Source organism: Rana temporaria, chromosome 13, assembly GCF_905171775.1.
Source record: "Rana temporaria chromosome 13, aRanTem1.1, whole genome shotgun sequence".
In the NCBI taxonomy this organism is placed as follows: domain Eukaryota; kingdom Metazoa; phylum Chordata; class Amphibia; order Anura; family Ranidae; genus Rana; species Rana temporaria.
The window spans coordinates 76,193,753-76,220,343 of record NC_053501.1 but is presented as its reverse complement, the minus strand read 5'-3'; the positions used below and the strand labels follow the sequence as shown (position 1 = coordinate 76,220,343).

Genomic DNA, 26,591 nt, shown 5'->3' with positions numbered 1-26,591 from the left:
GTTGAGAGCACAGCCAATGAGACAGTTAGCATTTCCGGCATGCCGGGAATGTAACTGCCTTTGGAAACTATTAAATCATTGGGTTTACTTCCGCTTTAAGTTAGTGTGGTGATTGGTAAATCATAAGCATTTAAATTATCATCTTGATTCCAGAGACTGAATGCATAACTTACCACTCAAATAAAATATTTTAACGTTTTAAAACCTCTTTTGGGCTATGAGGTACATTTTTTATATAACCTTTGGTTGAAAAGTTATGTTGGAGATGGGTGCATTTGCTTTCAGTTATGCCATATAGTGTGTTTGAATTTTCCAAACTGTCCACTTGACTTGAAAACAATACAATGGAATTGAAAATGCCAATAGATGCCTCAGTATTATTATTTAGTAACTTAATCTGATAATATTTATTACAGGTACTTATATAGTGCTAACAATTTACATATATATAAGCCTCAAGAAGCTTATGTTCTAAGGTCCCTAACTCACATGTATACATACACAATTTAGTTAGGAACCAATTACCCTACCAACATGTCTTTTGAGTGTGAAAGGAAACCAGAGTACCCATAAGAAACCGCACAGGCAGAACGTGCAAATACCTTTATTATTTGTATACTATTTGACTTTTAATCTTTATTTTATAAAAGAACTGTATATAAATCTGGGAATTAGGTTGTGTATTGACATCTGTCAATAGTGAACAACAATATAAGTTAGATTGAGGTCCAATAATACATGTATAATTATATTTATAATTCTAAAATAAGCATTGTGCCTAAATTCTGTGTCTTCAGTATTTCATGTTTGTGCCTGGTGATATTTAGCTGCTACCAGTATATTTATGTGTCCCAAAAAATACTGTGAGAGTAACTACTTTGAATGTTTAATTTAAAAACATTTTTAATGGTATTGATTTTTTTTCCTTTTTCAAAGGTTGTAAAGGTTGGCATTGTTGAACAGTCCTCAGCAACTTCAGGTTGGTTTGCCATATTCCTTTGTTTTCTTATACTAAACTGGCAAGGCTTTCTTTATTTAATCATTCTTTGTGACACAAGCTTGTCATATTGGGTTCTAAGCATTTGCTTTCAATGATCACCTATTTTTACTCATATTGGAGGCCACCTAATAAAAGTGCATATTAGCTCCCCCAAGCAAAATTGTCATCATACATACAGGGAGTGCAGAATTATTAGGCAAATGAGTATTTTGACCACATCATCCTCTTTATGCATGTTGTCTTACTCCAAGCTGTATAGGCTCGAAAGCCTACTACCAATTAAGCATATTAGGTGATGTGCATCTCTGTAACGAGAAGGGGTGTGGTCTAATGACATCAACACCCTATATCAGGTGTGCATAATTATTAGGCAACTTCTTTTCCTTTGGCAAAATGGGTCAAAAGAAGGACTTGACAGGCTCAGAAAAGTAAAAAATAGTGAGATATCTTGCAGAGGGATGCAGCACTCTTAAAATTGCAAAGCTTCTGAAGCGTGATCATCGAACAATCAAGCGTTTCATTCAAAATAGTCAACAGGGTCGCAAGAAGCGTGTGGAAAAACCAAGGCGCAAAATAACTGCCCATGAACTGAGAAAAGTCAAGCGTGCAGCTGCCAAGATGCCACTTGCCACCAGTTTGGCCATATTTCAGAGCTGCAACATCACTGGAGTGCCCAAAAGCACAAGGTGTGCAATACTCAGAGACATGGCCAAGGTAAGAAAGGCTGAAAGACGACCACCACTGAACAAGACACACAAGCTGAAACGTCAAGACTGGGCCAAGAAATATCTCAAGACTGATTTTTCTAAGGTTTTATGGACTGATGAAATGAGAGTGAGTCTTGATGGGCCAGATGGATGGGCCCGTGGCTGGATTGGTAAAGGGCAGAGAGCTCCAGTCTGACTCAGACGCCAGCAAGGTGGAGGTGGAGTACTGGTTTGGGCTGGTATCATCAAAGATGAGCTTGTGGGGCCTTTTCGGGTTGAGGATGGAGTCAAGCTCAACTCCCAGTCCTACTGCCAGTTTCTGGAAGACACCTTCTTCAAGCAGTGGTACAGGAAGAAGTCTGCATCCTTCAAGAAAAACATGATTTTCATGCAGGACAATGCTCCATCACACGCGTCCAAGTACTCCACAGCATGGCTGGCAAGAAAGGGTATAAAAGAAGAAAAACTAATGACATGGCCTCCTTGTTCACCTGATCTGAACCCCATTGAGAACCTGTGGTCCATCATCAAATGTGAGATTTACAAGGAGGGAAAACAGTACACCTCTCTGAACAGTGTCTGGGAGGCTGCAGTTGCTGCTGCACGCAATGTTGATGGTGAACAGATCAAAACAATGACAGAATCCATGGATGGCAGGCTTTTGAGTGTCCTTGCAAAGAAAGGTGGCTATATTGGTCACTTATTTGTTTTTGTTTTGTTTTGTTTTTGAATGTCAGAAATGTATATTTGTGAATGTTGAGATGTTATATTGGTTTCACTGGTAAAAATAAATAATTGAAATGGGTATATATTTGTTTTTTGTTAAGTTGCCTAATAATTATGCACAGTAATAGTCACCTGCACACACAGATATCCCCCTAAAATAGCTAAAACTAAAAACAAACTAAAAACTACTTCCAAAAATATTCAGCTTTGATATTGAGTTTTTTGGGTTCATTGAGAACATGGTGGTTGTTCAATAATAAAATTAATCCTCAAAAATACAACTTGCCTAATAATTCTGCACTCCCTGTATTCCCATAAAGATTTACATTTGGTTTGGCAATTTGTGCACATTTATGTATATGAAGTAGAGGACTAAAGGGTTACTGTTTTAGCTATTGTTATGGTGTCCATTCTGGCTTTAAAGTGTATGGAAATGTGTTTTACTTATTTACTCTCTTCTGTTTCGTTAAATTTACGATTTGAAGTGTTGTCTGCTCAGAAGTACAGAAAAAAAAATACGTTTTTCATGCCAGATATCTTGTGATATATACATTCATGTGCTCTCTGCATCTGCTTGCCATTATGAGTTAGCATTTTTCTGTCAATTCTTTATTTATCAAAAGACAGACGAAGATATCATGCATTAATGTTTGCATGTATCACAAGGGGTACAACAAAATAACCTTACAATGCTGTAGTAATCAAGACTGCTTCACCTGGGACGCAAATAGGGTCAACAACATAACAAAAAAGATGCAGGTAAATTGAATCAATTGCTGCCCTCAAATTTCACCTTTAACTCCACTACAACTGATTCATTGTTTTAAATGTGCTTTGCTGCCTTCAAATTCTTTACCTCTGTCCATATCACTGTGAGGTTTATTTTGTTTTCTTATTGTCTATACCTAAATTATGAGCTGTTCTTATCTTTATTATTGTGCCCTGCTGCTCTCTTGCTGTGTCTTGTAGTCTGCCTTTGGTGTGTTAGCCATGTGTTCCTCCTATGCAATCCCGACTAATTAATTGGTAATATCCCCACCCAACTCAGTATAAATGTAGGCCTTCTCAAGGGGATGCACAGCCAGGGGTTTACACAGGCAGGGATTGCATTAGCAATCATCATCTTGTATAAAGTATTCATATTGGATTAAGTATTACACTTCGGCTCAGCACTTCAGCGAATGCACAAAGCGAAAATCCACAATAGACTACTGCAGAACACTAAACAGACTACAGGTGACCTGATTCCTCATAGAACTTGATCATCTCTTATCCAGGCTGCCTCTCAATCTCACCACTCTGTATCATACGCTTTTCATTCTCAAAGTTGCATCCTCTCTCCTTAAATTCTCTCTCCTCCACCCATCTTCTCCACCCCACACCTTGTATACAGTTGTGTGAAAAAGTATTTGCCCCCTTCCTGATTTTTTTGCATATTTCTCCCACTTTCTCCCACAATTATTCGGATCATCAACTAATTTTAATATTACACAAAGATAACCTGGGTAAATCCAAGATGTAGCATAGTTAAATAGCAGGTGAGGTTGAAAAAAGACAAGTCCATCAAGTCCAACCTATGTGTTTGATTATATGTCAGTATTACATTGTAAATCCCTGTTGTTGTGGTCATTCAGGTGCTTATCTAATTTTTTTAACTATTGATGCTCCCCGCTGAGACCACCACCCGTGGAAGGGAATTCCACATACTTGCCGGTCTTACAGTAAAGAACCCTCTACGTAGTTTAAGGTTAAACCTCTTTTTTTATAATTTTAATGTGTCTTGTTAAACTCACTTCCGCAAAAAAAGTTGTATCCCTATTTTGTCACCAGTACGGTATTTGTAAATTGAAATTGTATCACCTCTCAAGCGTCTCTTCTCCAGAGAGAATACGTTTAGTGCTTGCAACCTTACCTCATAACTAATTTCCTCAAGACCCTTTAGTAGCTTTGTTGCCCTTCTTTGTACTCGCTCCATTTCCTGTACATTCTTCCTGAGGACTGGTGCCCAGAACTGAACAGCATACTCTAGGTGCGGCTGGACCAGAGTCTTGTAGAGCTGAAGAATTAACATTTTATTTCTGGAGTTAATCCCCTTTTTACTGCATGTCAATATTCTGTTTTCTTTGTTAGCAGCAACTTGGCATTGCATGCCATTGCTGAGCCTATCATCTATTAGGACCCCCAGGTCCTTTTCCATCCTAGTTTCCCCCAGAGGTGCTCCCCCCAGTGTATAGATTGCGTTCATATTTTTGCCACCCATATGCATTATTTTATATTTTTCTACATTAAAACTCATTTGCCATGTGGTTGCCCACCCTATTAATTTGTTCAGATCTTTTTGCAAGGTTTCCACATCCTGGGGAGAAGTTTGCTTTGTTTAGTATAGTCTGCAAATACAGAGATTGAACTGTTTACCTATCCTCTAGGTCATTTTTGAGCAAATGAAATAGGATTGGAAGATGCAGTTTTTAAATTATTATTTCATTTATTAAAGGAAAAAAGCTGTTCAAACCTGCCTGGCCCTATATGAAAAAGTAATTGCCCCCTCCCATGCTGAGTCTTTTGACCTAAAACAATGGACACACGCTTCTATTCACTCTGATAGCAACTACCTTGACCTCATATTCTCCTACCAATGCACTCCGCACAAACTCTTCAACATTCCTTTTCCTCTCTGTGATCACCACCTTTTTAGTTTTACTCTCTCCTGATCTTCCTCCTTCTTGCCTTCCAACTACCAAACTATTACCCATAGAAACCTTTGCCATCTCAATCCTTCTCTTATTTTTTTCTGCTACAGATTATCTCTACAACAAAATCTCATCCTTGTTCTGCCCCAACCTGGACACTTCTGTCTACAACAGTTCATTGTCATCCACCCTGGATACCTTGGCCCCCCTCACTACTCACATAATCAGGCCCCAACTGCTACAACCCTGGCAGCAGACAAGACCAGAAGCCTCAAAAAACATAACCGCGCTCTTGAGCATCTGTGGCGTAAGACACAGCAAGATTTTAGCTAATATAAATCTGCCCTCCAAAATCATTCCTGCCTCCACACTGCCAAACAGACCTACCTTATCACTCTCATTAACACCCTCTCATGCAGTTCCCGTCAACTCTTTTCTTTTTACCGCTCTACTTTGTCCAGCATTACCTCCACCCACTAACTTACTCACTCCCCAGGCGTTTGCTAATCACTTCAAAAATAAGATTGAGACAATTCATCTTGACATCTCCACCCTACAGATATCTCCCTCACTTTACACTCCTTGTTCTCCTGCACAGTCAATACTTCCCTCTTTTAACCCATGTACTATAGAGGAAGTCACTAAACTTTTTTCTAACGCCCACCTAACCTCCTGCCCCCTGGACCCTGTTCTTTCTCAAATACTATGGTTACCCTCTGGCTCTATCCTACACTCTTTAACTCATATCCTCAACCTCTCCCTCTCTACTGGCATCTTCCTCAACCTCTAAAAAAATTGTGCTTGTCACTCTCAGACCAAAAAAAGCCTCACTGGACCCCACCAATCTTAACCTAAGATCTATCTCATTACTCTCTTTTGCATCCTTGAACGTTTAGTCTACAACCGACTGAGCGACCATCTCATTGAGAATAACCTTTTTGATCCCCTTCAGTCTGGATTTCGTCCACAGCACTCCGCAGAATCTACCCTTCTAAAACTCACAAACGACTTACTAACAGACAAAACCAATGGTCATTATTCCGTACTCTTGCTCTTGGACCTTTCCGCTGCCTTTGATACAGTTGACCACCCCTCCTTCCTCAAAAAACGAAATTTGCTTGGTCTCCATGTCTGCGCTCTCTGTTGGTTCAAACTTTACCTAATTTACCGCACCTTCGGTGTCATTTACAACTCCACTTCATCTTCTCCAACTCCTCTTACCGTTGGGGTCCCCCAATGTTCTGTCTTTGGACCTCTACTATTCTCAATCTACAGGTCCTCCCTGGGTCAGCCTCCCATGGCTTCTGCTACCATTTATATGCCGATGACACCCAAATTTATCTCTCTGCGCCTCAGCTCACTGCATCAGTCTCCTCACGCGTCACTGATTTACTAACAGACATATCAACCTGGATGTCACACCACTTCCTCAAACTGAATCTATCTAAAACTGAGCTCTTAATATTTCCTCCCCTTCCCCTGACTTCTCTATCAAGATCAACGACACATCTATCAGTCCATCCCCACATGCCAAGGTGCTAGGGGTAACCTTAGACTCTGAACTGTCCTTTAAGGCCCACATCCAATCCCTGTCCAAATCATTCCGCATTAGCCTCCATAACATTTCTAGAATACGCCCCTTTTTAACTGACACCACCAAGCTTCTAATTCACTCCCTGGTTATCTCACCTCGACTACTGCAACTCCCTTCTTATTGGATTACCTTTACATAGACTATCCCCCTTCAGTTCATAATGAATGCCGCTGCAAGACTCATCCACCTTACCAACCATTCAGTGTCCTACACCACTCTCTGCCAATTTCTCCACTGGCTTCCACTCACCCAACGAATAAAATTCAAAGTGCTAACAATAATTTACAAAGCCATCCATAACTCTGCCCCTAGCTACCTGACTAACCTAGTCTCAAAATATCAACCAAGCTGCTCTCTTTGGTCCTCCCAAGATCTCCTGCTCTCTAGCTCCCTTGTCACCTCCTCCCATACTCGCCTCCAGCATTTCTCCAGAGCTTCTCCCATCCTTTGGAACTCCCTACCCCAATCTGTCCTACTGTCCCCTAATCTGTCCATCTTTAGACGATCCATGAAAACCCTACTCTTTAAAGAAGCCTATCCTGCTTCTAACTAACATTTTTTACTTTCTCCATCAGCTCATTCCCCACAGCTATTACATTTTGTATCAATTGACTTTGCCTTTTTAGTTTGTAAGCTCTAATGAGCAGGGCCCTCTGATTCCTCTTGTACCAAATTGTAATGTAACCTTAATGTCTGCCTTCATTTGTTAAGCGCTGCACCAACTGTTGGTGCTATATAAATCCTGTATAATAATAATTAAAGGAAGAAAACATAAGAACCCAAGAGAATTGTAGGGGTCTCTGTACCCTGCTTTTCTTTTTTAAGGTATAGAACACAGAGAACAGAGTAGAAAGGAAAGAAACACAAGAAAAGTGGAATTGGATGTAAGATGCAAAGAAAAAAAGGGGAGGGGGAGGGGAGGGGGAGGGAGAAGTGGGAAAGTACAGGGAGGATGAATGGGCAGGAGAAACATTATATCTTCACTCCCCCACCCCCCATTGATGCCAGGGTATAGGGCCAGAGCTAGCATACCATAGACACATAGGGCCAGATCCACAAAAACCTGGCGTAACTTAAAAAATCCCATTTAAGTTACACTGCCTTAAAGTTTCTACCTAAGTGCCTGATCCACAAAGCACTTATCTAGAAATTTCAGGCTGTGTAACTAAAATTCCGCCGGCGCAAGGCGTTCCTATTCAAATGGGGCGAGTCCCATTTAAATGAGGCGCGCTCCCGCGCCGGCCGTACTGCGCATGCGCGAAGTTACGTTACGCCGAGTTTTGAGGATCGCGACGGCTTAAAGTTGCGTCGGGGAAAAAAAAAAATGACAGCGGCATGCATTCCTGAGGGAGAACTCCATGCCAATTTTCAAAGAAAAAACCGGCATGGGTTCCCCCCCCAGGAGCATACCAGGCCCTTAGGTCTGGCATGGGTTGTAAGGAGACCCCCCCACGCCAAAAAATTGACGTAGGGGGTCCCCCTACAATCCATACCAGACCCGTATCCAAAGCACGCTACCCGGCCGGCCAGGAAAGGAGTGGGGACGAGCGAGCGCCCCCCCCCTGAGCCGTGCCAGGCCGCGTGCCCTCAACATGGGGGGGGTTGGGTGCTCTGGGGCAGGGGGGCGCACTGCGGGCCCCCCCACCCCAGAGCACCCTGTCCCCATGTTGATGAGGACAGGACCTCTTCCCGACAACCCTTGCCATTGGTTGTCGGGGTCTGCGGGCGGAGGCTTATCGGAATCTGGGAGTCCCCTCAAATAAGGGGGCCCCCAGATACCGGCCCCCCACTCTGAGTGAATGGATATGGGGTACATCGTACCCCTATCCATTCACCTGTAGGCAAAAAGTTAGTTAGTAAACACACAACACAAGGCTTTTTAAAATATTTTATTATTCTGCTCCGGAGGCACCCCCCTGTCTTCGTTATTAGCTCAATTAGCAGGGGGGGCTTCTTCTTCCACTCTCCGGGGGTCTTCCGCTCTCCGGGGGTCTTCCGCTCTCCGGGGGTCTTCCACTCTCCGGGGGTCTTCCGCTCTCCGAGGGTCTTCTCCGCTCTCCGGGGGGGGGCTTCTCCGGACTCCGGGGGGCTTCTTCCATCTTCTCCCCTCTTCCGCTCTTGACTCGGCGAACCCCGGTTCTTCTGCAGCTCTCCGGTGCCTTCTTCTTCAGCGCTGGCTGCCTGCTATGTTTGTGTGTTAGCTCGATTTCAAACAGGCAGCCAGCGCGGTCTTCTGTGGCGTCAGGGTCTTCTCTTCCTTTCTTCCGATGTTGCCTCGTCGCCTGTTGTCGCTGTAATGATGGAAGCGCGCCTTGCATCCCATTTATATAGGCATCACCGTCCCATCATGCTCCGGTAGGTACCCACGTGGTGGGTGCACGTAGGCACCCACCACGTGGGTACCTGCCGGAGCATGATGGGACGGTGATGCCTATATAAATGGGATGCAAGGCGCGCTTCCATCATGTTGAGGGCACGCGGCCTGGCACGGCTCAGGAGGGGGGGGGGGGGCGCTCGCTCGTCCCCACTCCTTTCCTGGCCGGCCGGGTAGCGTGCTTTGGATACGGGTCTGGTATGGATTGTAGGGGGACCCCCTACGTCAATTTTTCGGCGTAGGGGGGGTCCCCTTACAACCCATACCAGACCTAAGGGCCTGGTATGCTCCTGGGGGGGAACCCATGCCGGTTTTGTTTTTACAAATTGCCGTGGAGTTCTCCCTCGGGAAAGCATACCAAATGCCGTCGCTGGAATGGGCTTTTACATGGTGTGACTAGTTTACACTTTGTAGAACCAGCCCTAATTTTACACTTGCAAAATAACACTTACGGCACAAAAAGGAAGCTGGAAAGCTTTGTGGATCGCCTTAAGTGCTAATTTGCATACTAGAAACGGCATTTCGACTCGAAATGCCCCCAGCGGCGGATGCGGTACTGCATCCTAAGATTCGGCAGTGTAATTCAATTACACATGCCGGATCTTCTGCCTAACTTTGGAAAAAGCCTTTTGAGGATCGTTTCCAAAGTTACACACAGACTGAACAGCAGTTAAGTCGGAGTATCTCTTTTGTGGATCTGGCCCATACTCCTTAGAGCAGGGGTCTCAAACTCAAATTACCTGAGGGCCACAAGACAAGTTTCCATATCCCATGTTGGGCCGCATGCAAACTTTCAAACTTCAAAAACAGTACTGGTGTCAGCGAACACATTATTAACCCTGACTACTACACTGCACACTGACCACTACACTACACACTGACCACTCACCATCAGGGTACAGGGCACAGCACACATGAGTGCACAGCACACATCAGGGTACAAAGCCCAGCACATCAGGGTACAAAGCCCAGCACATCAGGGTACCGGGCACATCAGAGCACAGCACATAGGGGTACAGCACAACAGGCCACATCAGGGTGCTTGGCACATCAGGGCAGGGCATATCAGGAGAGGGCACATGGCACAGTGCAGGACATGGCACATCAGGGCACAGCACATCGGTACAGGGCACATGAAACAGCACATCAGGGTACAAAGCCCAGCACATCAGGGTACATGGGGCACATCAGAGTACATGGGGCACATGGCACATCAGGGTACATGGGGCACAATCAGCACATCAGGGCACATGGGGCACATACGAGCACACCAGGGCACATGAGAGCATATCAGGGCACATGAGAGCATATCAGGGCACAATCAGGGAACATGGGGCACACCAGGGAACATGGGGCACATGAGAGCACATCAGGGCACAGCACATCAGGACAGGGCACATGGCACATCAGGGTACAGGACATGGCACATCAGGACAGGGCACATGGCACATCAGGGTACAGGGCACATGAAACAGCATATCAGGGTACAAAGCCCAGCACATCAGGGTACCCCATGTACCCTGATGTGCTGGGCTTTGTACCCTGATGTGCTGTTTCATGTGCCCTGTACCCTGATGTGCCATGTGCCCTGATGTGCTGGGCTTTGTACCCTGATGTGCTGTTTCATGTGCCCTGTACCCTGATGTGCCATGTGCCCTGTCCTGATGTGCTGTGCCCTGATGTGCCATGTCCTGTACCCTGATGTGCCATGTCCTGATGTGCTGTGCCCTGATGTGCTCTCATGTGCCCCATGTTCCCTGGTGTGCCCCATGTTCCCTGGTGTGCCCCATGTTCCCTGGTGTGCCCCATGTTCCCTGATTGTGCCCTGATGTGCTCTCATGAGCCTCGTGGCACGTCAGGGTACATGGGCCACATCAGGGCACACTCAGAGCACATGGGGCATATCAGGGCACATGGGGCAATACAAGCACACCAGGGCACATGGGGCACATCAGGGCACAATCAGGGAACCTGGGGCACATGAGGGCACATCAGGGCACATGGGGCACAGCACATCAGGACAGGGCACATGGCACATCAGGGCACAGGGTACCCTGATGTACAGAGCCCAGCACATCAGGGTACATGATGCACATGAGGGTACATAGGGCACATGAGAGCACATCAGGGCACATGAGAGCACATCAGGGCACATGAGGGCACAATCAGGGCACATGAGAGCACATCAGGGCACATGAGAGCACATCAGGGCACATGGGAGCACATCAGGGCACATGAGAGCACATCAGGGCACATGAGAGCACATTAGGGCACAATCAGGGCACATGAGAGCACATCAGGGCACATGAGAGCACATCAGGGCACATGAGAGCACATCAGGGCACATGAGAGCACATTAGTGCACAATCAGGGCACATGAAAGCACATCAGGGCACATGAAAGCACATCAGGACACATGAGAGCACATCAGGGCACATCAGAGCACACCAGGGCACAGGTCAGCATTTACTTGTTGTTTTCTTCAAAGGCAGAGTAGCGCAGGAAGCGTCTGTCATAAGTTCACTTGTCTCTCATGTCACGCTGCTACTCCCCGGCAGCCCCCCCTCTCTTCTCGTCCATCTCAGATGATGTCACAAGCAAATGGGGATGGACGAGAAGAGAGGAGGGGCCGCCGGGGAGTAGCAGTGTGACATGAGAGACAAGTGAACTTATGACAGACGCTTCCTGCGCTACTCTTCATGCACCTCGATCTACACTTCCGCAGCACCCGCCCTGCCTGCGGGCCATTTAAAACCGGGCCGCAAATGGCCCGCGGGCCGGTACTTTGAGACCCCTGCCTTAGAGTATATAAAGTCATGCCAGCAATACTATTTCTTAAGGAATATCTCTCTAAGACCCCCCTCAGTTGCAACCATGTCTTCCAGCTCATTGATTTCATTCAACTTCTTCAGCCAAACAGATACCGAAGGTGCCTCTGTTTGTTTCCAAAAAAAAAACATTTTTTTCTTACCTTACGGGACAGAGAGCCATAATAACTAAATGGGTTATATTCCACCTTCAGGTGATTGGATACTGGCACACCCAAGACAGGAAGTTTCCCTCTATATAAACTCTCCCATACAGGGAGTACCTCTGCTTTTTCGCCAGTGTCGGTCACAGTTAAAGATGTGCTAAGAAGAAGCTCCACTGAGGGATCCCTGTGGGATCTAGAAGCCATGTAACCGGATCCATCCACAGTGCCAAAAAAGGCCAAAATGGATGGTACCCAGGCCTTGTGGAAGAACAAGGTTTTGCCTGTAACTTCTCTCTTTGAGGACTGGACCCTGGGATTCAGCACTTTGGGCACATACCTAAATGCCCAGAAAAGAGGGGCGCAAAGACATCGCCACCAGGTACTGAGGATCTGGGTCATGCCTCCACAGTACCGTCCTCCACTGAAAGACCTGAGGTGGAAGGCCAGGGTGAGCCATTAGCCCTGTCAGGCATCGCAGCCTCTCCAAACATCACAGCCCCTGCATACGTCACTGAGGATGTTTTTGCATCAGCATTAGGGGTTTAGAAGGGAGGTTAGCTGCTTTAATTACAGCATCTTCACAGAGTGGTAAAAAGCGGTGTAGGTCCCCCTCCCCGCTCCGGACCCTCAATCAGAGGATAAGCAATCTGATGATGAAGAATCCGCATCAGGGGACAGGGAACAGGAGCAATCTGATGAATCAAAGGAGTCAGAGCTTTTTTTCAGCCTCACAGACTCTGAAGTTGCAGGTGAAATCTTTTACAGAGCTCATTCGCACCATGTATAAGTTGCCCTCAGCCGAAATGGTCGAAATTCCTACCTCCTCTTTTGGGGTTTAACCACTTGACCACTGGGCACTTAAACGCCCTTAATAACCAGACCAATTTTCAGCTTTCGGTGCTCTCACATTTTGAATGACAATCACTCAGTCATACAACACTGTATCCATATGAAATTTTCGTCCTTTTTTTCACACAAATAGAGCTTTCTTTTGGTGGTATTTGATCACCTCTGCGGTTTTTATTTTTTCCGCTATAAATGAAAAAATAACGTAAATTTTGTTAAAAAAAATTATTTTTGATGGCACTGTTGTGGCTCTGGTGGCACTGATTAGCACACAGGTGGCACTGGTGGTCACAGGTGGCACTTATGGGCACAGGTGGCACTGGTGTGCACAGGCTGTAGTGGCACTGGTGTGGCTCTGGTAGCACTGATTAGCGCACAGGCAGCACTGGTAGGCACAGGCGGCACCGGTGGGCACAGGCGGCACTGGTGGGCACAGGCAGCACTCATGGGCACTGATGTAGCACAGATAAGTACTGATGGGTGCAGGTGGCACTGATGGGCACAGGTGTGACCCTGATGGGCACAGGTGTGGCACTCATGGGCACTGGTGTGGACTGTAGTGGCACTGGTGTTAGGTGGCACAGATGTGGCACTTTGGGGCACAGATGTGGCACTGCTCAATAGAAAAAAACTCACTGTTTGGGTCACAAATCACTCTCCTCTCACACTGGATCGGTGTGAGGAGAGGAGAGTGATGAACTTGCAATGACCCTGCTGTCTGTTTACATTTTGTGATCGCTCCGTCATCGGACGGAGCGATCACGTGGTAAATGGCAGATGTCATTGGCCGTTTAACGAGATCCGTGTTGCTACGGGTCCCGTGGACCCGGCGCGCACGGATGTTCCCGTGTGCGCGCGTGGGACCGATTCTATGGGAGGACATTAATTAACGGCCTCCCAGAGTTAAGCAACTGCCCTGTAGACGTACTTTTGCTATAGGGCAGTTGTAAAGTGGTTAAGGTCCCCGCAGGATTTATATACTTTCCCAGTCTACCCATTGCTAAAAAACTTTCCACGATTGGGAGCATCCAGATAAGCTTTTTTCACCAAGAGATGGAGCGTACCTGCGGTAGGCGCTGCAATCTCTTGTGTGAAATAAGAGTCTAACCTGTCCAGTAGACAATGTTCAGGTGCTTAGAGATCCAGCGGAGAAAAATTTGGAATTCTCACTTAAAAATTATTTTGCTATGGCTGGCGCTGTAGCTCAGCCTGCGGTGGCAGCGATTGCCATGTGTCAGTCCCTAAAGGACAAAATGAAGCAGGTCATCAAAGTTGTTCTTGCTCAGCGGGCCAAAGTTTTAGCAGGCCTACTCAAGGCCTTATGTTTTGCCGTGGATGCTATTAAAGATTCTATTCAGCAAGCATCTCGCCTTGCTCTCCTGCTAGTACGTATGTGCAGGATTCTGTGGCTGAAGCACTGGTCAGTTGAAGCACCATGCAAGAAGTTCTGGGCTGATTTTCCTTTTCATGGAGAACGCCTATTTGGAGAGGATTTGGATAAATACAACTAAAAGATTTTAAGTGGTAAAACTACCCTATTAACAGTTAAAAGAAAGAATAAACTTCCTTCTTTTAAGTGTTCTCTTTCCCCAGTACCGGGGGCAACAGCCTCCAGGCAGTGGCGATGGCCTCCTTAGCCAGGTTCAAGAGGTAAATCCCAAGGCCAAGCTCAGGGACAGGAGAAACCCTGGGAACAGAAGTCTGCAAAACAGAGCCCCAAGGCCTCCTTATGAATGGGTGCCCCCGCTCAATCGAGTGGGGGGAAGGCTTCTGCGATTCTCAAGGGTTTGGCAGGATGAGATTCAGTACAGATGGGTCATCTCTAAAGTATCTCTGGGTTACAAGCTGGAATTTCGGGAACTTCCGCCATCTCGTTTTCTAAGATCGAGCGTTCCCAAGGACCCGGTAAAAAGAAGGCCCTTATTCCTTGCATTAGACCACTTGTTATCCCAAGGGGTAATCATGGAGATTCCCTCAGAAGAGCAGGGTGCAGGGTTTTAGTCAAACCTCTTTACGGCTCCAAAGCCGAACAGAGATGTCAGACCCATTCTAGATCTTAAGGATCTAAATCAATTTCTGAACATCCGCTCCTTTCACATGGAGTCAATACGCTCAGTGGTTTCCACCCTACAAGGGGAAGAACAAGCTTCAATAGACATTAAAGATGCTTCCTGCTTGTGCCTATTTTTCCCGCTCACCAAAGGTTCCTGCGATTTGCAGTAGAACAACACCACTTTTTAATTTGTGGCTCTACCCTTCGGTCTAGCCACCGCACCCCGGGTATTTACGAAAGTTCTGGTCCCGCTCCTGGCCCTAAGGGCATAGCACTAACGCCATATCTGGACGATTTACTGCTGGTAGATCAGTCAGTGGCGTGTTTGAACCAGAGTGTGCTCAGCACAGTCAAATATCTAGAACATCTGGGCTGGGTTCTCAACTTAGAGAAATCATCCTTACAGACAGTGAAAAGGCTGGAGTACCTGAGTTTGGTCATAGGATATAGGAATAGGAGAGGAAGAAGAAATAAGAAAATAATCGCTTCTTGCCAATACTTCTATTATTCCCAAACCAGGAAAAGATGGAACTTTGTGCTCCAACTACCAACCAATAGCATTGCTGAATGCCGATTTAAAGGTATATGCAAAAATACTGGCAACAAGGATAACAAGTTTAATGCCTGAACTGATAAATACTGATCAGGCTGGTTTTGTAAAAGGCAGGGAAGGGAGAGATAATAGCATAAGGACAATACTCATATTACAGCAAGAAAAAAAAAGAAACCCCCAGTCGTACTCATGTCAATAGATGCTGAAAAAGCATTTGACCGAGTCGACTGGGGGTTTATGATGGATACCTTACGAAGCATAGGTCTGGGACCAAGATTTATGAAGTGGGTAGGGAATCTGTATTGCCATCCGACGGCTAGGGTGAAGGTCAATGGGAGTGTGTCGTCGGTGTTTGAAATGAAAAATGGAACCAGACAGGGTTGCCCGCTCTCGCCCCTCTTATATGTAATAACACTGGAACCACTACTAGTAAAAATCTGGGAAAACCCGGATATAGGGGGGGTGAGAGTGGGCGACGATGAACACAAGGTGGCGGCGTACGCAGACGACATACTCCTATATTTGACCAAACCTAGAGTTGCACTGCCCAATGTTATAAAGGAAAAAAAAGATATGGTGAACTTTCTAATTTTAAAATAAACCCGATAAAAACGGTAATCCTAAATTTGGGCATAGACAAAAAAGAAGCGGAAGAATTGCAGAAAGAATTTCCATTTACATGGGAAAAAGAATCTATAACATACCTAGGAATTAAGATCACACCCGCAGTGGAAAAACTTTATCTGGCCAATTTTGTACCCTTAATTAATTAAATTAAACAAGATCTGAAAAGACTGGCAAGGAAACCTATCTCCTGGATCGGTAGGATCAACGCTTTTAAAATGATGATACTACCGAAAATAACTTATAAATTCCAAATGCTCCCTATAAGAATACCACAAAGCTTTTTTAAAATAATTAAAACAGTAATCCTGAAATACATTTGGGCAGGCAAAAAGGCTAGAGTAAGCTATACACTGTTGAGTATGAAAAAAAAAGTGATGGGTTGGCGCTCCCGGATATAAAAAGATATTATTATGCCGTAATATTAGCAAGGTTAGTAGAATGGACAAACACATACACTAAAAAGAAGTGGGTACAGATGGAAGATACACTAAGTTTGACACAATTAAATAAGAATGTTTGGATACCACCGAAAATTAGGAAATTGGGCACGGACATACACAGCATAACAAAGAATGTATTTAAAATATGGGACACAGTATTTAGACGGGGAAAAATGGGAGTATAACTCCCCATTGATCCCATTAGCAGGCACAGATTTTTTTTCACCAGGCAATAGGACACGGTTGGGAAATAAATTAGGCGGGATAAAATTAAAAGATATTGTCACACGTGGAAAAATAAAAGCAAGACAGGACATAAAAACGGTAGAAGGTGATCAACACTTGAATGATTGGGAGTATTTTCAGTTGAAACACTTTGTGAGCACTTTACCACAGCCGATACGGGATAATAAAACATTAAACCCAATAGAAAAGATATGTATCATGGATAAGCCATTGATACATGGTATATCATTGGTATATGGAATATTAACAGACTTTGAGACCCAGAAGACACTACCATTCGTAGAAAAATGGGGAAATGATATGGGTAAAAAGATCGATAACTCACAAATGATAGGTGCAGTGTATAACTATGCTTCAGACATAACTACCATTGAAGACAATTATAAGTGTATGGTACGCTGGCACCTGACCCCAGTAAGAATGTGTAAAATACATTCAAACAACTCAGACCTCTGCTGGAGGAATTGTAAGCAAAAGGGTACAACAATGCATATTTGGTGGGACTGCCCGAGAATAAAAGAATATTGTGAAGAAATTTTAGAATATACGGAAGAAATAACAGGGGAAAAGATCTTACGTAATCCAATGACTTGTTTATTTCATGGAACAAATAAAGCAAAAAAACAGTATGGAATAACTTTAGTCCCGGTATTACTAAATGCAGCTAAGGGCCTAATTCCAAAGAATTGGCTACACCCAAAAAGGCCATTAATAAAAGAGTGGATAGAGAGGGTCGATTATATAGCAGAAATGGAGTACCTCGCTCAAGGGGAGATAGGAGAAGAAGACAGATCCAGAGAGGTGTGGGAGAAATGGAAAGTTTTTAAATCATCTGAAAAATTTGTAAAAGGTATGACAGATATTGATAGGTGAGAAAATTAAAAGAGACAATAACAGCAATAAGGCACACAGATCCGGGGGGGGGAGAAGAGAGAGAGAAAAAAAGAGAGGCTAGTAATTATATTAAGCCTATTTTTCCCCGAGGGGAAGGAGTCCATGATCATAATATGTCCATGGAAAAAAATATAAATGTTGCCTTTGCACCAGAAAAGAATATATAAAAATATCAAAAAGAGGAAAAATATAATAAAAATAAAATAAAAAAATCCTTATGAAGAAATAACCACATATGATGCAAAGCCATAAATGAGACGCTATGGACGGTTATACCGTGAGCAGGTCTCCCTGTCCTCTGTCGGGGTAGTCCTTTATTGGCGAAGTCTGAAGTGGGTTTAAAAAAAAAAAAAAGACACAGCCCAAAAAAGTGTATTTCTCTCCCAGTCAAAGGTCAATTCTATAAGGGACCTGGTTCAGGTATGCAAAGAAAAATCCTTTTGTTCGCCTTTGCATGAGGTTATTAGGGAAGATGGTAGCCTCATTCGAGGCTGTTCCTTATGCCCAGTTTCATTCAAGGCCATTGCAAAATGGCATCTTGTCTGCTTGGAACAAAAGGATCCAAGCTTTGGACTTGGCAATGTATCTGGCACTAGAGGTGTGCTGGAGCCTCAGTTGGTGGTTAGTAACCAGAAATTTGCAGAAGGGAAAATCCTTCATCCCAGTTGCCTGGAAGGTTGTGACAACAAATGCCAGCCTTTTGGGCTGGGGAACAGTCCTAGAAGAGGCTATGGTCCAGGGGAAATGATCCGAAGCCGAAAAGACCTTGCCTATCAATATTCTAGAGATCCAGACAGTACGTTTGGCCCTAAGGGCCTGGATGCACAAGTTACAAGATTGTCCTGTCAGAATACAATCCGACAATGCCACAGCAGTGGCTTATACCAATCACCAAGGGGGCACCAGAAGTCTTGCCGCCCAGAGGTGAACCATATTCTAGTTTGGGTAGAGAGGCATGTACCCTGCCTATCGGCAGTCTTCATTCCAGAAGTGGAGAATTTGCAGGCAGACTATTTAAGCTACCAGCAGCTGTTCCCAGGGGAATGGTCCCTCCATCCAGACATCTTTCTGGACATATGCCAAAAGTGGGGTACCCCGGACGTAGATCTTTTGACCTCCAGATTCAACAAGAAGTTGGCTTGGTTTCAAGGACAAGGGACTCCCTTGCATGTGGGACGGATGCATTAGTAATCCCTTGGGATCATTTTTCACTGATCTATGCGTTCCCTCCGGTTTAGCTTCTGCCGCGACTTCTTTGCAAGATCAAGGAGGAAAGAAAGCTAGTGGTCTTCATAGCCCCAGCGTGGCCCAGAAGACCCTGGTATACAGAGATCATGAGAATGGCAGTTGGGGACACATGGGTCCTCCCGCTGCGTCCAGACCTGCTCTCGCAGGGTCCAGTATTCCATCCTTCCTTATGAAGTCTAAATTTGACGGTTTGGCTATTGAAACCTACATCTTAAAGAGTCAAGGGCTCTCAGGTTCAGTCTTCTTTACTCTGGTTAATGCTAGAAAGCTGGCCTCCAGGCTCATTTTGTTACAGATCCTGGAAGGCATATGTTTCCTGGTGTGAATCAAATGGTTGGCACCCTCCGAAATCTGTCATTGGTAGAATCAATGTGCAGATTTTGGCCTTATCTGTGTTTTTCCAAAGTCGCTTGCCTCACATTCCCTGATCCTGGCCTTTATTCAAGGGGTGATGGGCTTGAATCCACTAGTTAAATCCCCCTTGTGCCCATGGGATTTGAATTTAGTCTTGGCTGTATTACAAAGACAGACTTTTGAAACCAATACGTCACATTCCCTTGGTCTTTTTGGAAAGGAAATCGTTTTTTTCTGGTTGCTATATCCTCCGCTAGAAGGGTATCAAAATTGGCACCTTTTTCTTGTAAAGAGCCATATTTAATAATCCACAGAGAGTAGAGTAGTGTTGCGTACTCACCCAACCTTTCTGCCTAAAGTGGTGTCAGGGTTCCATCTGAACCAGGATGTTGCCCTGCCTTCTTTTTTTCCAGAACCGCGTTCTGCGGAAAAAAAAATGATTGCACTCCCTTGATGTAGTGAGAGCAATCAAGGTCTGTCTGAAAGCAACGGCTCAGATATGGAAAACTGATGTTTTGTTTGTACTTGGAGAAGGTCCCAGGAAGGTCCAGGCAGCATCGAAATCTACTATCTCTAAGTGGATTCGACAAGTTATTGTTCAGGCATATGGTTTAAAGAGGAAGGTTCCTCCTTTTCATGTGAGAGCGCACTCTACTAGAGCAGTAAGTACTTCATGGGCGGTGCATCACCATGCCTCCATGGCTCAGATCGGCAAGGCCACAACTTGGCCCTCGGTCCATACATTCACTATCAGGTGGATGTGAGAGGGCATGAGGATGCCGCCTTTTGGCGCAATGTGCTGCAGGCAGCAGTATAAGTCCTCACGTTTGATGGCGGTCTGCCTTGATTTGTGTCTCCCTCCTCTCAAGTTGGCATTGCTCTGGGACATCCCATTTAGTTTATTAATATGGCTCTGTGTCCCGTGATTTACAAAAAAGAAAATAGGATTTTTATAACCGCTTACCTGTAAAATCCTTTTCTTGGAGTACATCAAGGGACACTTATTTCTTTGCTACAAAAACTCTGGTACTCTCTGTATGGGAGGGTTTATATAGAGGGGAACTTCCTGTCTTGGGTGTGCCAGTGTTCAATCGCCTGAAGGTGGAATATAACCCATTTAGTTATTATTATGGCTCTGTGTCCCGTGATGTACTCCAAGAAAAGGATTTTACAGGTAAGCTGTTATAAAAATCCAAATTTTTTATAGTAAAAAAACTGCAGTAGGTCATTCTTGCCTGCTTTCTTTGTATTTTTCATGCCATGTCATAGAAGGTGTGAAAGGTCCATTATACATGCACAGGCATTTGTGTTTATTTCACTTTTCTTGCAGACTTATTGGCTCCTCTTCAGACTTTGCTGTGGCCTATAGTTTTTCCTGTATTAATATCATTATATAGTTGTAGTGGAACATTCATTTGTGTTTTTTCTGTATGTTTTCCTTCCGAACTTCCCGGGGATCATGCACAGTTCTGTTTCTTAGATGAAGAGACGAAAAAAAATCACGTTGGATCAGTCAATTTCGGCTGTCATACAAAAATCGCGTGTCGCACATACCACACTAACAATACGAAAAATAAATGCAATTTGCATTGTGTATGGCCAGCATAAGGGAAGGGGAGTTACCGCACGAGGTGGGTCTGCTTAGTGATTAACCTCCTCTCAGAAACCACAGGTGCTGGCAATGCATGTAGCAGAAAATAAAGAAAATTCTAGGACAGTCGCACTCCGAAAAAAACTCTGTTGCCTTTTATTGGTAAAACGGTATAAAAACACTTCAAGCCACAGCAAAAATAGGACACACAGCTGATGCGTTTCGCACTAATATCTAGCGCTTAGTCATAGCTTATCATAGCTATCTTTATTTTCTATGGCCAGCATAAGGCATATTAGACAGACATTAATATAAACTTTCCATGAAATATTATTTTTTTCCCAAATGCCAAAATGTATGCCATTTTATTTGGGTACTGAAGGTGCTGCAATATTATTATTATTATACAGGATTTATATAGCGCCAACAGTTTGCACAGCCATATTGTAAAAAAATACATTTTGGACTTTATAGATAATCTTCAACAAAACCATCCTGTTTATTTTCCAAAAATAGCTAGATTCCCAATACAAGATACAAGGGCATTATTTGTATATTCTATATTGACCTTTTTAAACTGCAAATTAGTTTGTGTTGTATTACAGCTGCTATCATTTATTTGTTTTAGGAGATTCGGATGATGCTGCACCATCCAGTTCCATTGTACTTTCATCCACCCCTCCCTCCGTTTCACCAGTTATCAAGGAAGCATCACCAACACCACCTTCATCCCCGTCTGTTACAGCTGGGCTTTCTTCACCCAGGTAGTAAACAAAGCAAATTTATAGTGCTAGATACATTTATGTAAGTCACATTTGCTTTGTCAGTGCTGGTCATATAAAGGCAGGTAAATCCAATAAATTACATACATTTAAGTGTATATCTAGGCATCTGATTTGTAGTTTGATATATAGATGTATCCTCTACCATTGTGCACCTCTTGAAAGGCACCTACCTTTTATTTAATGGCAATACAAATTCATGAGTAAAAAAAAAAAAAAAACCTTGCTAGAAATTTCTAGCAGTTACGGTACTTGTATCGAACACATCTAAAACTCTGCATAATAGATTAGTTCTAGATAAAGATATTAAAGTTAATACTGCAGGGGGTTTCTGTTATATAATAATTAGGGCAGTGTTAAATTAGGTTATAGAATGTTCCAAATATCATTGTACATGTTGGCATTCTCAGAAGTAGAAGAATCAACACTGCACAGTGGTATAAATACTATAAATGTTATCACACCAATGCTGACATAAGTCTTTCCTGTCGTATGCTTTGTATCCGTTCTCAAGCTCATCGCTATTTCTTATCAGTAATTAGACCTACAGTACTGTGAAAAATTTTAGGCAGGTGTGAAAGGCTGTAAAGTGATAGCACGTTTAAATATATATACAGTCCCTGACAAAAGTCTTGTCGCTTCTCTATTTTGTAGAAACTCCTGCTATTAACCTGAATTTTAATTAATCAATTGGTGTCAGAAATAGCTCATATGAAAAGCTAAAGCCCTCCCAAATGATGTGTAATGCACTGAAATGAATTGGTTTCACTGAAAAAGGATTTATCATTTAATCAAGACAGGTCAAATTTTGGCATGACAAAAGTTTTGTCGCCTATACAGAAATTGAACAACTTTACTGAAAATCCAAAAATATTTTAGCAAATTAAGTAGTGGTGCTGTGATATCCAAATTTAATATCTTGTATGACTTCCATGAGCTTGAAGGACAGCATCCATACGGTTTGGCAAGGATTCATACAATTTATTGATGAAGTCATCAGGAATAGCAAAGAAAACAGTCTTGCATGCCTCCCAGAGTTCATCAATATTTTTTGGTTTCGTCTTCCATGCTTCCTCTTTCATCCTACACCACATATGCTCAATGATGTTCATGTCTGGTGACTGGGCTGGCCAATCCTGGAGCATCTTGATCTTCTTCGCCTTAAGGAACTTTGATGTGGAGATGGAAGTATGCGATGGAGCACCATCCTGCTGCAAAATTTGGCCCTTTTTATGGTTGGGAATATAAGAGGTAGCTAAGATTTCTTGGTATTTTAGACTATTGATGTTTCCTTCCACCCTGCAGATCCCTCGCACACCCCCATACTGGATGTAACCCCAGACCATGATTTTGCCTCCACCAAACTTCACTGTTTTCTGGGTAAATCTCGGCTCCATGCCGGTTCCAGTAGGTCTCCTGCAATATTTGCGGCGACTGTGGTGTAATTCAACAGAAGATTCATGGTTTACCAAGGCTTATTACAAAATGTTCTTGCCCCTGCTGTCTGGGTCGATGTGCAGCTACTTCAACTCTATAGCAGATGGCAACGCAATCCCTAGCCAGGCTCTCTTGGCCCATATCTCGGTTATCCCCAAAGACGGGAAGGACCCTGCTCTGCCCCAAAGCTATAGGCCTATATTCCTTTTTAATGTGGATATAAAAATTCTGGCTAAGATCCTTGCATCTAGACTTAAACATCTAATCCCACTCGTCGTCCACCCGGACCATACAGGGTTTGTCACGGGCCGTGAAGCTAGGGACAACTCCATCAAGGCAATCCACCTTATCCACTGGGCACGTACTTCTCCTGATCCCCCCCCCTACCTGATCCTGTCCACCGATGCGGAGAAGGCCTTTGATCGGGTGGACTGGACCTACTTACGCGCTGTAATGGAGGCTTTGGGTTTGCGTACGCATATGTTGGCCTGAATCATGGCCCTGTACTCGGATCCGAGTGCTCAGGTCAGGGTCAGTGGCTTTCTCTCCCCTAGATTCTCGATCAGAAATAGCACGAGGCAGGGATGCCCTTTTTCGCCAATTTTATTTGCCCTGGTGCTGGAGCCGTTCTTACGCACTGTTCGGGGCGAACATCGATATTAAAGGACTGAAGGTGGGTCCCACGGAGCATAAACTCTCGGCGTACGCCGATGACGTGCTCTTCCACCTGACGGACCCCCTGATCTCTCTGCCTAATCTGATGCGAGAACTCCAACTCTTTGGGTCACTCTCTAATTTCAAGATTCATTTTGCGAAGTCAGAGATACTACCTATCCAGTTACCCCCCTCTTTGTCCAGTAGGCTGCAAACTGCCTTCCCATTCACCTGGGCTAAATCGTCCCTGAAATATTTGGGTATACGGCTGACTTATAGGTTTAACACTCATACTCGAATAACTTCCCTTCCCTGCTGGCGGCTGTAAAGGCTGATTTGGCCCTGTGGACTAAGACAGCTTTCACTTGGATGGGGAGACTCAATATCATAAGAATGAATATCTTTCCACGCATATTGTTTTATATGCAGATGATACCCATGTCCCTACCTAGGAGTTTTTTTGCACAAATGTCTAGTATGGTGTCGGCCTTTGTCTGGAATAATAAGAGACCTGAGAATTGCGCTTACTGTTAAGCTGCCCGAGAGAGGCAGGGGGTTTAGGCCTCCCAGATATACAGAAGTATTATAGGGCCATCGTCCTTCAGAGGGTACTTGACTGGCTCTTCCACACTAAATCCAAATTATGGGTCTCCCTAGAAAAATATATAGTTGGTAGAAACTTGTCTTATGCCCCGTGGTTGGCCCAGGAGCACAGGGGTTTGTCTGATTTTGCATCTCCACTGACGGTCCAGGCTCTTCGTTCCTGGGACCTATTTAATGCTACGTTACAGCTGGCCCCCCCTGGGTCCCCACTGGCTCCACTGGGTGACTACCTATGGTTCCCGCCTGGAGAACAGACAGCCTTTTTTGGCCCTTGGGTAGACGATGGCAGCGCTAGTTGTGGTAAACTCATGCGGGACGGTAAGCTGCTCCCCTTGGAGACCCTCCGGGCCTGGACTGGGAGTTTTTCAATGGACTTTTGGCGCTATCGGCAACTACATCATTTTTTAGGATGCGAGGCGACACCATACGGGATATCTACACTCACGCCATTCGAACGCCTCTTTATAGCAGAAGAACCAACCCCACATATGATCTCAGAACTTTATCGCCTGCTTGGTTCCACTGCATCAGTAGTGAAGCCCATATACATCAGAGCCTGGGAACGGGACTTAGAGACGTTTTTTCCCCCTACCCAATTGTCCTCTCTTTATCAACTTACTCGCTCTATCGATTCTAAGATGCAGGAATTGAACTACAAAATATTGATGCGCTGGTACCGGCAGACCTAGCCAGAATTTACCCATCCAAGTCCGATCGTTGCTGGAGGGGGTATGGTCTCAGGGGTACCCTTCTGCATATCTGGTGGGAATGCCCGCCGATTGGACCCTACTGGGAGGACATTAAGTCCCAGATTAAAGAGATTACGGGCATAGACATCCCTCTCTCTCTCTGGTCCACTTCCTGCTGCACATTCCTCCCATGCCAGTGAGCCAGTACAAGAAAAGTGTGCTTCCTCACCTGTTGAACACAGCTAAACTGCTAATTCCCATATATTGGAAGTGCCCGCAAACTCCAGGTCGGGAGGAGTGGCGCCGCAAGGTAGGTGACATCAGGGATGCGGAGGACTGGATTGCTACCTGTAGGGGTACCCAGGATTGCTTCTCTGCCACTTGGTCGACCTGGGATGCACATGTTTTGGATGGAGGCCATGTGTCCTCCAGTCTGGATGTGGCCCTGTTGGAGCTCGCGGAGCCGTCCCTTAAGGGGCGACCTCGGGGTCCTCAGGCGGGACCTGAGGGCTGATGCCCAGGGATATCGCGCAGTTGTTTAGCTGACAGTGGGAGTTGGGACGAGTGGCCCTTTTTTCTTTTAGCTACTGAGTATGTGCTGATATGCTGATGGGGTTTGGAGTGGTGGCGGAGCTGGACGCGGGATTTCAGGTATGTTCTAACCTTTCTTTTCTCTCTACCTCTCTCTCCCCCCCTTTTTTTCTTTGTTTTTTTTATGTGTTTCTATTTGCCGTGGGCGTCTGTCTCAGGGCGGTCCACCTGCTGGGTGACAAGTGCTATGCGGGCTAGCTCGATGGACTTGGGCAATAGGCCATCGTGGGATTCCCGGGTCAGTTCCAGGGGGCTGACGCGTTTGTGTCACCATGGTGTGGGGGCCTTGGCCTGGGGGGGATCTGGGTGGGTTGCGGGGGGAGGTCAGCTGGAGGCGTGTAGTCGCCCCTCGCGCCCGCTTGGCTCACCCCTGGCTTTGAGGGCTCTGGCTGTCGTCTGTGTGTGGTCTGGGGAGTCGGTCGGCCTGCTCGTGCAACTGATTACTCCTCCTTGGAGGACAACTTAGCCCTACATTTTGAAACCCGGCGGTCGTGGCTCAGCTCCCTCGTTGTGGGGGTGGAGGCCTCGCCACCGACCCGTTACCTGAATATTGCACCTCCTATGTCTTTGGCTGTTTAACTGTTTTCTTTCTTTTTGTGTGATTGTTTGTCATTTCTGTTTTCTTTTTATTTCATTATTGTGGTATAGCAAAAAAAGGATTGACCGGTGCACTGTTTGACCTCTACCTTTTTCAATTGTATACTGAGATGTGTTACCTTGTCTTTCATAAATAAAGATTTTACAACAGAAGATTCATCTGAAAAATCCACCTTCTGCCACTTTTCCAGAGTCCATCCTTTTAGCAGGCTGTGGCCCTTGGCAAATGCCACACGGTTTTTCAATTGTCCTTTGTTTAGTGCTGGCTTAGGGGCACTGATTCGACCATGGAGGCCATTTCGAGACAGAATCTGACAAACT

General features: G+C 44.9%; 1 protein-coding gene across 5 annotated transcripts in view; it reads left to right on the top strand.

The window, feature by feature from the left end:
- The window catches only part of PACS2 (phosphofurin acidic cluster sorting protein 2), a 406,668-nt gene that overhangs the window by 316,677 nt on the left and 63,400 nt on the right, over window positions 1–26,591 (top strand). For all 5 annotated transcript variants that reach the window (XM_040333364.1, XM_040333363.1, XM_040333367.1 and 2 more), the window contains 2 exons: window positions 937–979; window positions 21,546–21,681. In XM_040333364.1, the coding sequence (XP_040189298.1) occupies window positions 937–979; window positions 21,546–21,681 (179 nt within the window). The remainder of the gene's footprint in view (window positions 1–936; window positions 980–21,545; window positions 21,682–26,591) is intronic.